Source organism: Tubulanus polymorphus, chromosome 4 (genome assembly GCF_964204645.1).
Source record: "Tubulanus polymorphus chromosome 4, tnTubPoly1.2, whole genome shotgun sequence".
NCBI lineage: Eukaryota > Metazoa > Nemertea > Palaeonemertea > Tubulaniformes > Tubulanidae > Tubulanus > Tubulanus polymorphus.
The window spans coordinates 19,890,391-19,902,626 of NC_134028.1; the positions used below are offsets into that span (position 1 = coordinate 19,890,391).

The 12,236-nt window shown below is 37.6% G+C and overlaps 2 protein-coding genes across 2 annotated transcripts; both read right to left on the reverse strand.

The window, feature by feature from the left end:
• Positions 1–730: 730 nt before the first annotated feature.
• On the reverse strand, positions 731–7,305 carry LOC141904384 (polycystin-2-like). The gene is made up of 9 exons (XM_074792969.1): positions 7,252–7,305; positions 6,249–6,420; positions 5,981–6,097; positions 5,440–5,718; positions 4,886–5,052; positions 2,896–3,051; positions 2,538–2,793; positions 1,821–2,087; positions 731–909 (listed from the first exon to the last, which is right to left on the reverse strand). The coding sequence occupies exons 1-9, from the start codon at positions 7,303–7,305 to the stop codon at positions 731–733; spliced, it is 1,647 nt and encodes a 548-aa protein (XP_074649070.1).
• A 1,192-nt stretch (positions 7,306–8,497) lies between these two features.
• Positions 8,498–9,817, reverse strand: LOC141904385 (uncharacterized). The gene has a single exon (XM_074792970.1). The coding sequence runs from the start codon at positions 9,815–9,817 to the stop codon at positions 8,498–8,500; it is 1,320 nt and encodes a 439-aa protein (XP_074649071.1).
• Between the last annotated feature and the right edge of the window lie 2,419 nt (positions 9,818–12,236).

The following is a 12,236-nucleotide window of genomic DNA, read 5'->3' on the forward strand; positions in this document are numbered from 1 at the left end:
GCTTTATATAATCCTTCTCGATAGAAAATACATTCGATGATTTATTCTTTGAAAATGGTTAAATTATCTCATCATCAATCGTAGATTAAAATTCGACCTGGTATTCAATTGTGGATACATAAATCTCATGAACTATTCATAAGAGGCAAAAACAATGATATAATTCAAGTGTTGTATCGTCGGACGAATATTGATCGATTTAGCCCGATTCTAACGTGGAAAATCAAATTCCAACATATTAAATTTCATGCATTTATTTCGAGAAGAAGCAAATTTTTAAAATACATTGCAATGAAAAATTAGTCATTGAGAATTGTAGATTGCATAAATTATGAAAATATTTACACGACGCAAGAGCGATCAATAATCAAAACAGATTTTTAACGGATATGGACTCATACCGGTCCACTTAGAGCAAAAAAAACACTCAAGTTCAATGCAAATATAATGTTAATGGAAGGTAAAGTATGTTTTGTAAATGATTCGGGCCTCTTACACTACTGTCCTTTGTAGTGACTGACTGAGTAAATGGTCGAGTCGGAGCCTTCTCAACGGATCCCTTCACACTACCATCCCGTAGCGACTGACTGAGCCGAGGATCAGTCGAGTTATTGGATATATCAGGTCAACTTCACTTCATCGTTTTCGAGCAATGCAAATAGAATTATTATCAACATAATGTGCAGTTATTCAAACGATACTATAAGAAATGTCTTAAATCTTTCAGCGTTTAACTGATGATGATATTTCGTTTTTTAGATTTTTCCGACGACTTCTTCATTTCCTCCAGTTCGGCCATTACGTCTTTGCTGTCGGCTTGTTTTTTAATGTAGTTCTCCAGCCTGTCGATGATCAAATCGACTCGGTTCGAAAGCTCGCGGCACTTCTCATCCGCGCTATCTTGGGCTCCTGTAAATCGAAAACATCAAATCCACATATACCTCAGTGTAAGGAGGAAGATCAATGGATGTTGTTTGAGGTTGAAGAACAGCAGAAACTGTTTATCAAATTCAAAGGATGTTCTAATAAAAACTATGCAAGGAATCTGTGAGGGAAATGTATAAACATTCAGTTCATGAGGATAAGTTGCTTTGAAAATTAGATTATAAACTGAAATTTGTAGAATTGGTCATTATACTACTTTTGGTATAGATAACGAGACGAGTAGTAACTATATTGGTTATCTATTAATTTGACGCACGAGATTTCGCTACTAATGCATAGAAGCTTCATCAGGTGAATGAGAATGAATGGAATACTTTTGGTATATACGTATACGAATGTTGCGTGTATTTGTTTACATTTTACGTGTATTTACTGATTTTAACCATTGGGGAATATTTCTTTCATATTTCACCATGCTTCTCGAGGAATTAAACAACCTATAGTATACGTATTTCGAAGCTAGTTCCTCGAGTGAATAATTGATTAGTGAGACTCCATATATAAATAAAACCCACGACCGATAATCTAGGTTCTAGTCAAATTAGTTCAAGAACTATGAAACTAGTTTCGAATAAAGCCAATCTGCAAATGTACTGTAGAACTTAAATCCTGTCTTACAAACACAAACTAACAAATCCAATTTCGCAAACAGCCGCAGAACTTGAAAATGTTGGGTTTATCGTTGGATTGTTATAGTTCAATTAATGTTGATGATATGCTATAAAGATCATACCATATATCAAGCTAGCATTATGTAGATAAATGTATCCAAGAAATAAATAGATCTTAATTATTTCAACTACTTTACTCTGTATAATTTACTCTACCTGAAATATCCACAATGAATAAGTTAAAATGATTTAAATCCAGTTTACCTTCCAAATATTCCAACCGGCATTCTGTAGGGTTCCCTTCTATTCTAGTCATACCGATGGCTTTTTTGAATGATTGCATCATAAAATCCACAATTTCATACTCGTTCGCTTGTCCAGCTATGCAATCCATCGCGTACGTGTAGCCCTCCAAAATGATCGCAACCATGAAGTTAACCATCATGAAATTTACGATGATAACGAATGCCACGAACATTAACGGAGCCATCACGGGACTGACTGCCTGCATTCGTCGGAAATTGAATTTATCTAGAATGGAGGTATACAATGAATTGAAACGTTATAAAATTGAATAATTTGGGCGTGAGAATGGTCGATTCGGAAACCTCAAAATGGACCCCCTCCCCATCACTTAAGCGCGACGTACACGACGCGGTGAAGCACAGAAACAGGAAGCACATGTTTCCTGTGTTTCCCTGTTGTATTTCCCTTTTGTGCTTCAAGCCCACAAACGAAAACACGTTTGACCTCGGAAACATCTTTTCCCGAAACAATGTTTATCGTTTCTTGTAAACGCTAGTGATCAAGAGAAACGCCAGAAACATGTTTCTATCACCCGTTTTCCCAGTGCTGCGTTCGTTGGGCTTTGATAGAGACGGAATGGGTGGCACCCAAATCAATGTCCTCCGGATGGAACCCTCTGAACCTATGTCCCTATAGTAGAACATCATTCAGTGAGATCCTAGTAATAACACTTACTTAACATCATGTTCAATAATGTCTCCATACTAGCAATGAACGTTGAATATTCTCTCAAACGGACCATGAACTTCAGGTGACACAAACTAACAAATCCGAAAAACAGAACCAAGAACACGACCATAAATCGCATTAGTGGCCAGGACAACCACTTCATCATCAAAGCCAGGGCGCAAATCCTTTTGTTAAATCGCAGTAGTTTCAGCCCTTGAAGTGTCGATAGAAATACGATCATTGCGAGTAAATAAACCGACAACTGCAAATATAGACAGATAACATTATACAAACATATGACAATCACAAACGTTACATAGTTTATCATTTCCTCATTTCGTTAGTTGTATTCTGTGAAAATTACCTCGTCGTACAAAACGACATAGTCAAGATTTATGAATTTGGTTCTGTCCACCATCATTTCAGCCATCGCGTACGCCCCGAAGAATCTCACTATTTGCATGAATATGGCCACAAATCCCATGAGTATCACCGCAAACTCGTAAACATCCCAAAATGACTGTAAAAAAACGAACTTGAACGTTTATTGACGCCTTAAAATAACGCATATATTGCTTTTAATATTGTCGACAATAAATAATACGATATAAATCATACAATATCAAGCATCAAGAAAGTTATATCGGATTTGAATATATCGATTAATGAATTGAATTGACTGGCAACCAGTCTAACACCGATGTATTGATGACTTAGTCCGCATCTTCTAAAAACTAATTATTGAAATTTATCAAAAATAAAATGAGAATCATGAAATATATCTAAACAGAAATGAATTCCAAAAATCACAGTTTTAATTCTTATTTTGCAACGCGAATATTGATGACGTTGTGCACATCGACTTTAAACAGAACGCCTTCTATAACGCAGGATGTCATTATAAACAATATTGTAACCGTTTTGAAGGCGTCAAAAGCCAGATAACGAATAGTTAGATAGTGAGTTATTCGAAAACTACGGGCCCAGGGACACCATGCCCACTTGGGAAGTGGTTTCAAATGCTCAACAATCTAACAATTCCAATATTCAACGCCCCCTGGTGACCATATACAGAATCCAATGACCTTGAAACTCACCAAAATCATAGAACATGTCAGCAGCTACGATTTTGTAATTGATTGTGATAGCAAAATATGCCTCGTTACCAATTTAATATAGAAATACTAAGTCATTCTACTATTCAACGCCCCCTGGTGACCATATTCAAAACCCAATGACCTCGAAACTCACCACAATCATAGAATATGTCACGAACTACAACTTTGCAATTGATCATGGTAACAAAATATGCCTAGGTACCAATATAATAAGGAAATACTAAGTTATTCTACTGTTCAACGCCCCCTGGTGACCATATAGAAAAACTTATGTCCTTAAAACTCGCAACAATCTTAGATGATGTCATGCGCTACAACTTTCCAATTGATTGTGGTTACAAAATATGCATTGATACGAATATAATAAAGAAATGCTAAGATATTGTATTATTCAACGCCCCCTGGTGGCCATATACGAAATCAAATTACCTTGAAACTCACCACAATCATAGAACACGTTATGAGCTACAACTTTCTAATTGATTGTGGTAGCAAAATACGCTTAGGTATCAATATAATGTGGAAAAACTTTTTCCAACTTACGAATGAGTACTGGTGACACCAAGATGGCCGCCAATTGCGTCATAATTGGCTGATGAAAAATACCTGTCTCAGGTATAAAACATCCCTTTCCAAAGAATACCCATCACAAATTGTAATGAGAAATGGCAAACCAGTAGGAAGCTACAGGACTCAGAATTCGGGCCAAAATTAACATTTTTGGGCACTAAAAAGGTCATAGGACGGCCATCTTGAGTCCGACCGACCCAATTTTTGTTATGTTGATGGGTCCTGGGGGGATTCACATATATCCGAAAGATCAAGGTAATTGATCGAAGCGTCTTCAAAAATTTCCTCAAAAAGTTCAAAAATGTGTAAAAAGTGCTGATTTTGGTGAACAACAATGGCTGCCAGTCGGCCATCTTGATTCTGACAGGGCCAGTTTTTGGGCTGAAGATGTGTCTAGGGTAGATACATGTGTAACCCAAATATCAAGACGTTACCTTGAAGCGTCTTCAAATCCTCCCAAAATAACTGGATTCCGTCTACGGACGGACGAACGGACGAACGGACGAACGGACGGACGAAGGACGGACGGACGACGGACGAAAAGTGAACGCAATAGCCCGCTGGGACTAAAGTCCCAAGTGGGCTAAAAAGAAATTCAGTCAAATCCGATGCAAAAAAATTACGTCTCCGTTCTAATCTTCATATGTTCACACATTTTATACTTACATTAAAATATTGACGTCGACCGATTTTCCGCAGTCTCTTCGAAGCGCGCACCGCGAAGTAGATCAAGAACCCGAGAAAAATGAATTGGAAAAAGAACATCACTGAGTTCGTCGGTGTCATTCCTTTCTCCAGGCGCATTACTGTCACTTTATACTTTGTAAACGCCCCTGAATTGAGAGCACGATTCTGACTTAAACAAATGCATCAATCGTGATATGGATTTTTTAATTGGGAATACAATTGGTTTTTTTCGATATTTGTTCATCTCAACACGTTTTCAACGGGCTTCGTGATATATAATGGTGGCTACTACGGGCTCATACACATAGACAAAATTCGATATCTTTCAAATATGAAATAAAATATACTTATATAAAAATGCAATCAATGAATCTTGAATTTGATAGGAAAACAATATTGGAGTTTTTGTCGACAGATAACCTTGATTTACAACTGTCTATAGTCAGGACTGTAATGTAGTCCATTGATCGGGCGCAGCCATATTGCATCAATAATTATAAGCTCCTCTATATATTCACTATGTATGTGATTACCTCCACTATTTAGGAATTCCACGAGGAGAAACGCCACACCATACAAGCGAACGTTGTTGTTGTAAAGCAAAAACTCGATGATGATACATCTTGTATTCTTATCCAACCAGTTTCCAGCTTTAATCGTTTTTAGAGTGCGCAGAGCTTGTTTCGGCTGCGTTCCCAAATTCACTACGTAACCGCCACCGGAGTACGTGGCAAATTTCCCAGACGTAGGCGAACCCTTGAGTTTCCAGGCCGACGAGTAACCGAACCCATAATCCGGTTTATCGTTTGGATCTAGAATATCGAAATCTCTACATGTAAATTCATGAAAATATAAACAACGTCCAAATCTAAAATTGACGTCGAGAGAATTGATTTCATTCGAATCATTAATGCGGGCATTTTATACGGGGGGGGGGGGGGTTACGGCATCCGCCATCATTTCTCGAAGGAGCGATGGAATTCACTTTCAGGCTGGAACTACGCACTATGCATACATTAATATCTTTTTTGCATATTGAATTAGTTACTCATTTTCCAGATGGCGTGTATTCACCTGATTTATTAACGGGAATCCATCCAGCTTTGTAATTCCCTTCTTCTTGGCTAAACATACTATAGCTAGGCCGGCACACATCACCAAATAACCGATCTAATCTCGAGTTACATGCGACTAAAACGATATTTACTACTAAAATGAATGTATAAGTACGTAAAAAGTTTATTTGGAAACGAAATTAAAGCAACTGTTCTCGATTACCGATGAACATATGAGTTGTATCTTTTAGAACCAATAGCGATTTAGCCAAAACAGGAAAACTTACCAGGTTTTGTTCGTAACTGACGTAGACGTGGAACGCAGACTCTCAACGCCTGTCGATCAACGATGTAATTCTTATATTTGTACCAATCATCACCCGGGAACATATCGTACCCGAACATTCCAGGCACCAGCGATTTTTCGGCGTAATCCCAAAACTGATCGAAATTCCTCACCTGCAGAAACAGGCAACGAAAGTGACCGATGAAAACGTATCATAAGAAAATAAGAAATAAGATACCCCGAAATGCTGAGAGTAGTATAGTCAGAGGGGGGTTCTGGCACAGCTAACTTTTGGGCTAACTGTGCTAATGTGAGCTAACTTTGAGCTAATGTAAGCTAACTTTTGAGCTAATCTGAGCTAACTTTTGAGCTAATCTGAGCTAATGTCGGTTAACATCTGAGCAAACTTTTGAGCTAATCTGAGCTAATGTTGGTTAACATCTGAGCTAATCTGAGCAAACTGTTGAGCTAATGTGAGCTAATATCGGTTAACATCTGAGCTAATTTGAGCTAATGTCGGTTAACATCTGAGCTAATCTGAGCTAACATTGAGCTAATGTGAGTGAATGAATGTTAATACCGAGCTAATGTGAACTAGTTATCGGGCTAATGTCTATGTGTTATATGGAGCTAATGTGGGTTAACTATTGAGTTAGGTATTGAGCTAATGTGTGTTAATGTTGTGCTGATGAGGGTTAACAGCGGGTTGTTTATACTATTTCTGGTATATGAGTAAATTTCTGAAAGTATTGTGAAAGGGGGTACAGTAAAATCTGATAGAACAAAGTATATGTTATAAGTATGGTATGATGATGTAATTATTTCGAGTGTTAATTAAACAGGGGAGACAAAACTATAAGTATAGCAAGATATTTTTTATTGAATGTGTTTGAAATGAATTCAACAGACAGGTGTGGATGTGATGGTGAATGTAGTCGAATAACAATAGGGGCTAACATGATAGTTGGGATATGCGAACCCAGATGACCTGTTAATGAGAATACAGAACAATAACACTCCGGTGTAATTTCGAGAGTTCCCACCGACGGTAATGGCATTTTTTCTCTTTATAATCTTCATTATGAATACTGGGTTCAATGTGATTTATTAGGTTTTGCTTCCGAGAATACTATCATAAATGAATTTATCGTCGGACATCTGTATTGAAACTCCCTGTTCTTTTCAAAAAGTAATGTGTTCAGAAGGTATTATCTGTTTGTTTTATTCGTTTCTGTTGATGACTGTTTGACTGAATAGATAGTAATATAGATTTTCTACTCTGATGACCATCCCGGTGGTAAACCGTGAGAAAGTTTGAATATTCTCTTAACAGGGGGGGTAAAACAGACATAGGTGGAGTGACAGTATTTAAAGAAACAATGAAGATCAATCACGTGATTTAAAGTAGACCAATGGTATGATTCTGTGGTAACTTAAAAATTACGTTGATTGGTAAATTTTAACATCCTATTGTTGATCGAACATTTAAAAATGCCGACTACCGCAGCACGGTCTTTTTCGTTCCAACGCGCCGAAGTATCCAACAACGCAGAACCACGCTATCATCATCATCATCATCATCATCGACATTATCGTCACCAAAGGAGACTAAGGAAAGAAAACTCATTTACTAAGGTAAGCTACGTATTATTTTCCTTAATTCTACATAATTCTTTTGTTTAGATATTCTCAATGTGAAATATGTATACTCGTTATCGAAATTTTTGCATTGTATCGAAAAATATTTTACAATTTTTATCAATTTTTTAAGATGAAATTTACATTCTAATGAAATACTTACTAACAAATTGTTTAACATAATAATCATTATACTCGTAATCAGTTTTACTAAAACTACTGAATATCTCGGGAAAACACATACCGTGTGAGAGAAGAGTTACAAAATATATGCAATAATATCCGCAATTCGTACTAAACAAACTTTGTACTCTAACTCGAGAATAATCCCAGTAATGACAGTGTGTATCTAAATAGTTTCTTAATATAATATTATAGAATTGCGGTTGTTGTCCGTAACTATCTAGGAAATAACCTTGTTTATTTGCAAATATTATAAAACAAATCCAATGTTCTCCGCTCTTATCACTATTTTGAGAGTTTACAATGAAAATACTGGGATACTCAGGAGGTTCGGGTAAACGATCAGCTGCGTAGACACCTTTAAACAATTTGTTCGCACAGGTATCTTCGCGCAAAATATTAATTAATTGATCGGTATACAACATCTTTTTAAAAATCTGTGACAACAGTGCGGTCTTTTGTAATTTCCAACACTTCATCAAAGTTGGCGTATAATAGTAAATTAATATTTTCTGGTAGAGGTTTTGAAAATTCCAATTCCACGCGAAGGGAACCCTTTTTACTGATAGCCAGGTCACTGAATCCGAAATCAGGTGTCAGATCGAATGCGGTTAGGAAATATCCGTTAGCATAATCTTTTCTGGTTATTCCAATTGTCTTATCTTGATATAAAATACCGGTGCCAGTGAACAATGAGAAATATCCTTCACTCAAGTCTTTCGACTCGAAATTTATTGCCGACGCTTCAACTTGCGACCCATTGATGGACACCGCAATTCTAGCGATATCATAGTGTTTAAAGTCGAACGGGTTTTTATCGTAACTTCCACTCAGCGATTCGTCCGAGCAGAATCCGATAATTATATTCCTCGGTAAATTTCCAATTATCAGATTATCTCTTATAACACTGCGTACTCCACGTGGTATATTCACCGGAAAAATGCTTGTTTTTACAAAATGGTATTTGGCATTACTAGTAGCCAATGCTTTCTCATGCGCTAACTGAACTGACGGGCTTAGTTGTACTCGTCGCACATTTAATGTAGCGTTTTCAATTTTCACTTTGAACTTTACGTCTGGATTCGGGGACATTAAACAAAATGCATCCTTACTTCTGATTAACTTAACTTTAACCGTTACATTCGAGAGAAGTAGTTTATCTAGTCCGAACGCATCGCTGTGTAATCGAAGTTGCGCTTTTACGAGATTGTTCGGCTTTTTCAGTAAATCATAACGTTCTTTGAGACCCGAGTTACAATTCGCGCTTCTAGGATCTGTATCGTTCATACGCCCGGCTTCGTCTTTATATATCATAGCACTTTCCATCCATCCCGGTTTCGTAGATGATTGACAAAATATCAAGTTCTCAATAGCGGCTCTAATCGGGTGTAAGTCCATTCCATTACTAATTAATTTGTCGTTGAATCGTACCTCGACGTCACTGAATAGTGACTGAGCGTAATTAATAAGGGTAGCTACGGGATCATCTGCTTTGTCATTGTTCATCGGACTGCCATCGCCCTTTACAATTTTAAACGTTGCATCTAACCACGTGTGGTTTAAATCTAGATAATGTTGTGAGTTACCGGTTATAAGAAAATCGATATTTCCGCTATCCGTAATTGTAGCTAACGGTTGATATTTAGCATAATGTGCGGACTCCATAGTGATATTAGTCATCGGCAGTGAAAAGATGTCCAATTCACTCTTGAGTGCAGGGTGCGAGTCTTTGTGTACTTTCAAACCCATGTTATATCAGTGTTGATGTTGGCGATAACAATGAAGATGTTAACAATGATAACGATCAGTTAATTAATATGCTTCCAGGCTTTCGATTGTTCCACGTTGACGTTTCACCCGACGTCTATTCGACTTCGATTTTACTTTACGTTTTCTCTGATTATTCGGGGCTTTTAATACATTTCGAACGGCTGTTTTACCGTTATTCAATAACGATTCTCCTAGATCTCTTCCACCAATGACGTCACCTATTGTGTTGACACCGGCTTTAACTATATGTGGTGCTGCTTTCTTTGCAATTGTCTTAAACAAAGGGATCGCTCCCCTGAATAATCCTCCCAGAATAGATCCGATTCCTGCTCCTTTTTGTATCGGTCTACCGTGATAGAAATCATTCCCGCCACCCGCCTGCCGTAAATAATAATTACAGCAAGCGTCTTGATCTATGATACATTCGGTTTTCATAGTAACAACTTTCGTCTAAAATGTAACACGAGGGATACTTTGCCCCTTTTAAAGATGGGCGGAGTACCACTGTCCTTAAACATATAGATTTCAATAACGTCCAGTCGATTACTCCTGAGCGGAAGATAATAAGGTCGTCTAAATTCACGATCTATAACTGTTTGATTTATATCGTTTACACCTACAATCCTTAACAAAGGTGCGCTATCGTGTCCAACTTGTTGATGTTGAATTAACTCTGAATAGATTAAGATGTTATGATTATCGGCCATAAGGTCGACCGGTCTAGACGCTATGACCTCGACGTAGCCGAAGTTATCGGATGAACTTGCTTTTCCTATGATTTTAGTTTCGGTAATATCATCACTAAAAATGTCGGCGTCGACTACATGCATCGAAGGGAAGCCCAACACCCAGGCTAATTCCTTCCTGAACTTAATTTTCGCGTTAGCGGATAATCTAATCGAAACTCGTTGGCTTATCTCATTATACATTAGTTGTATTTTATTCGCTGCCGGTGATCGCGTTATAACCGAGTTCACATGTTCTATCAATGTTTCGATATTTCTATACACACCGCCTGGCACGCTATACGCGTCACTCCATTGTCCATCACCAGAGTCCACATAAAATTCTCCAGTAATTACGTTGTCGAATTCGCAATTGAAATTTATGTGAACTAACGCGACTTCCCAATTACCTTCTAGGTTAATCGTCCCTCTCAATTTAACTTTAAACTTTTCTTGAGAGTTTCCTGGAAATTCATCCACGCTTCCATCGCTCAATAATGTTAGATAAAAGTCATGCATTCTTCTTCTTTAGTTCTCGTGCCGGAATCCACGAATTGAATTTCGTCGGGTATCCCAACCACTTCACGAGCAACTCGCGGTTTCTTCCTCGACCGCGTCTTCTTATAATCTTCTCCACTCGGTAATCATCGTCGTTTTTAATTACTTTTTGTAATTCGTGACGATAGAATTGTCCCTGAACCTGCTCACCCATTTGATCTATAACGTTATATGTCGGTGGGTTGTGCGGGATCTGTTTTGAAACCGAGAATATTTCGTGCGACCATCCGGGTAAATAACCCTTGTCGAAATCTTTCTTATATCTTGTGATTCTGACGGTATCCCCAATGGAAAACTTGTACTGTTTGTTCATAAGAGACTCTTTTCCGTATAGGTTTTCCCACACCAACTTCTCATTATTTTCACTAACTTGAGACGGGTTCATTTTTATCGACCTATGATACGAATTGTTGTAGGCATTTATAATCTTAGGAAGAACATCTATATAGGTTTTCGTCTTGTACGCGGTCATATAGCGGAATAATCTTCCCTTTAACGTTCTGATGAATCGCTCGACAATACTACATTTCACTGTATCCTCGCTCGTAAAGTGATGAATGTTATACTTCTTTGTTATCTTACTAAAATATGCATTCAAAAATTCTTTGCCCTTATCACTTTGAACTTTTTTCATACGACTTTTAATCGCTATACCTTCGAATGCGCTACTAACTTCTCCACCATTTTTCGACTTTAGGGGTATGGCGTAAGCGAATTTAGAAAAAACGTCGATCGAAACCAGTAGATATTTAATTCCTTTATTATACTTAGATATATTCGATAAATCACACAAATCGATTTGATGCTGTTGATTGATACCGGATACTATTGTTCTATTCCTCTTGAAACGCACGCGAGTAGGACGATGAAGCGTATATGCCTCTTGCGATTTCAGAAAGTCTCTAATAACGTCTATACCAATTTCATTTCCGGACAGCTTCGCGGTGCGATGTAATGCATTCAAACCACCGAATGCGCTTGGGTTTTCTGGGTTGTAGTACAGGTTGTTCAGTATCTTTTTCAAGTCCGAGGTCAGGCGAGTCGACATCGTCTTTCACTTTTGACTGTTGCACACAACACGAAATGTTGAATTTTTTACAATTAATGTTAATGAG

Bases quoted from the DNA above. Each gene is read 5' to 3' on its own strand.
- LOC141904384 (XM_074792969.1), bottom strand. From the start codon at position 7,305: ATGCCATTACCGTCGGTGGGAACTCTCGAAATTACACCGGAGTGTTAT. The intron at 6,421-7,251 runs GTATTCTCATTA...CTGTTTCTGCAG, and splicing joins CACCGGAGTGTTATTGTTCT to GTGAGGAATTTCGATCAGTT. The intron at 2,088-2,537 runs GTAAGTGTTATT...CCTCCATTCTAG, and splicing joins ATTATTGAACATGATGTTAA to ATAAATTCAATTTCCGACGA.
- LOC141904385 (XM_074792970.1), bottom strand. From the start codon at position 9,817: ATGGGTTTGAAAGTACACAAAGACTCGCACCCTGCACTCAAGAGTGAA.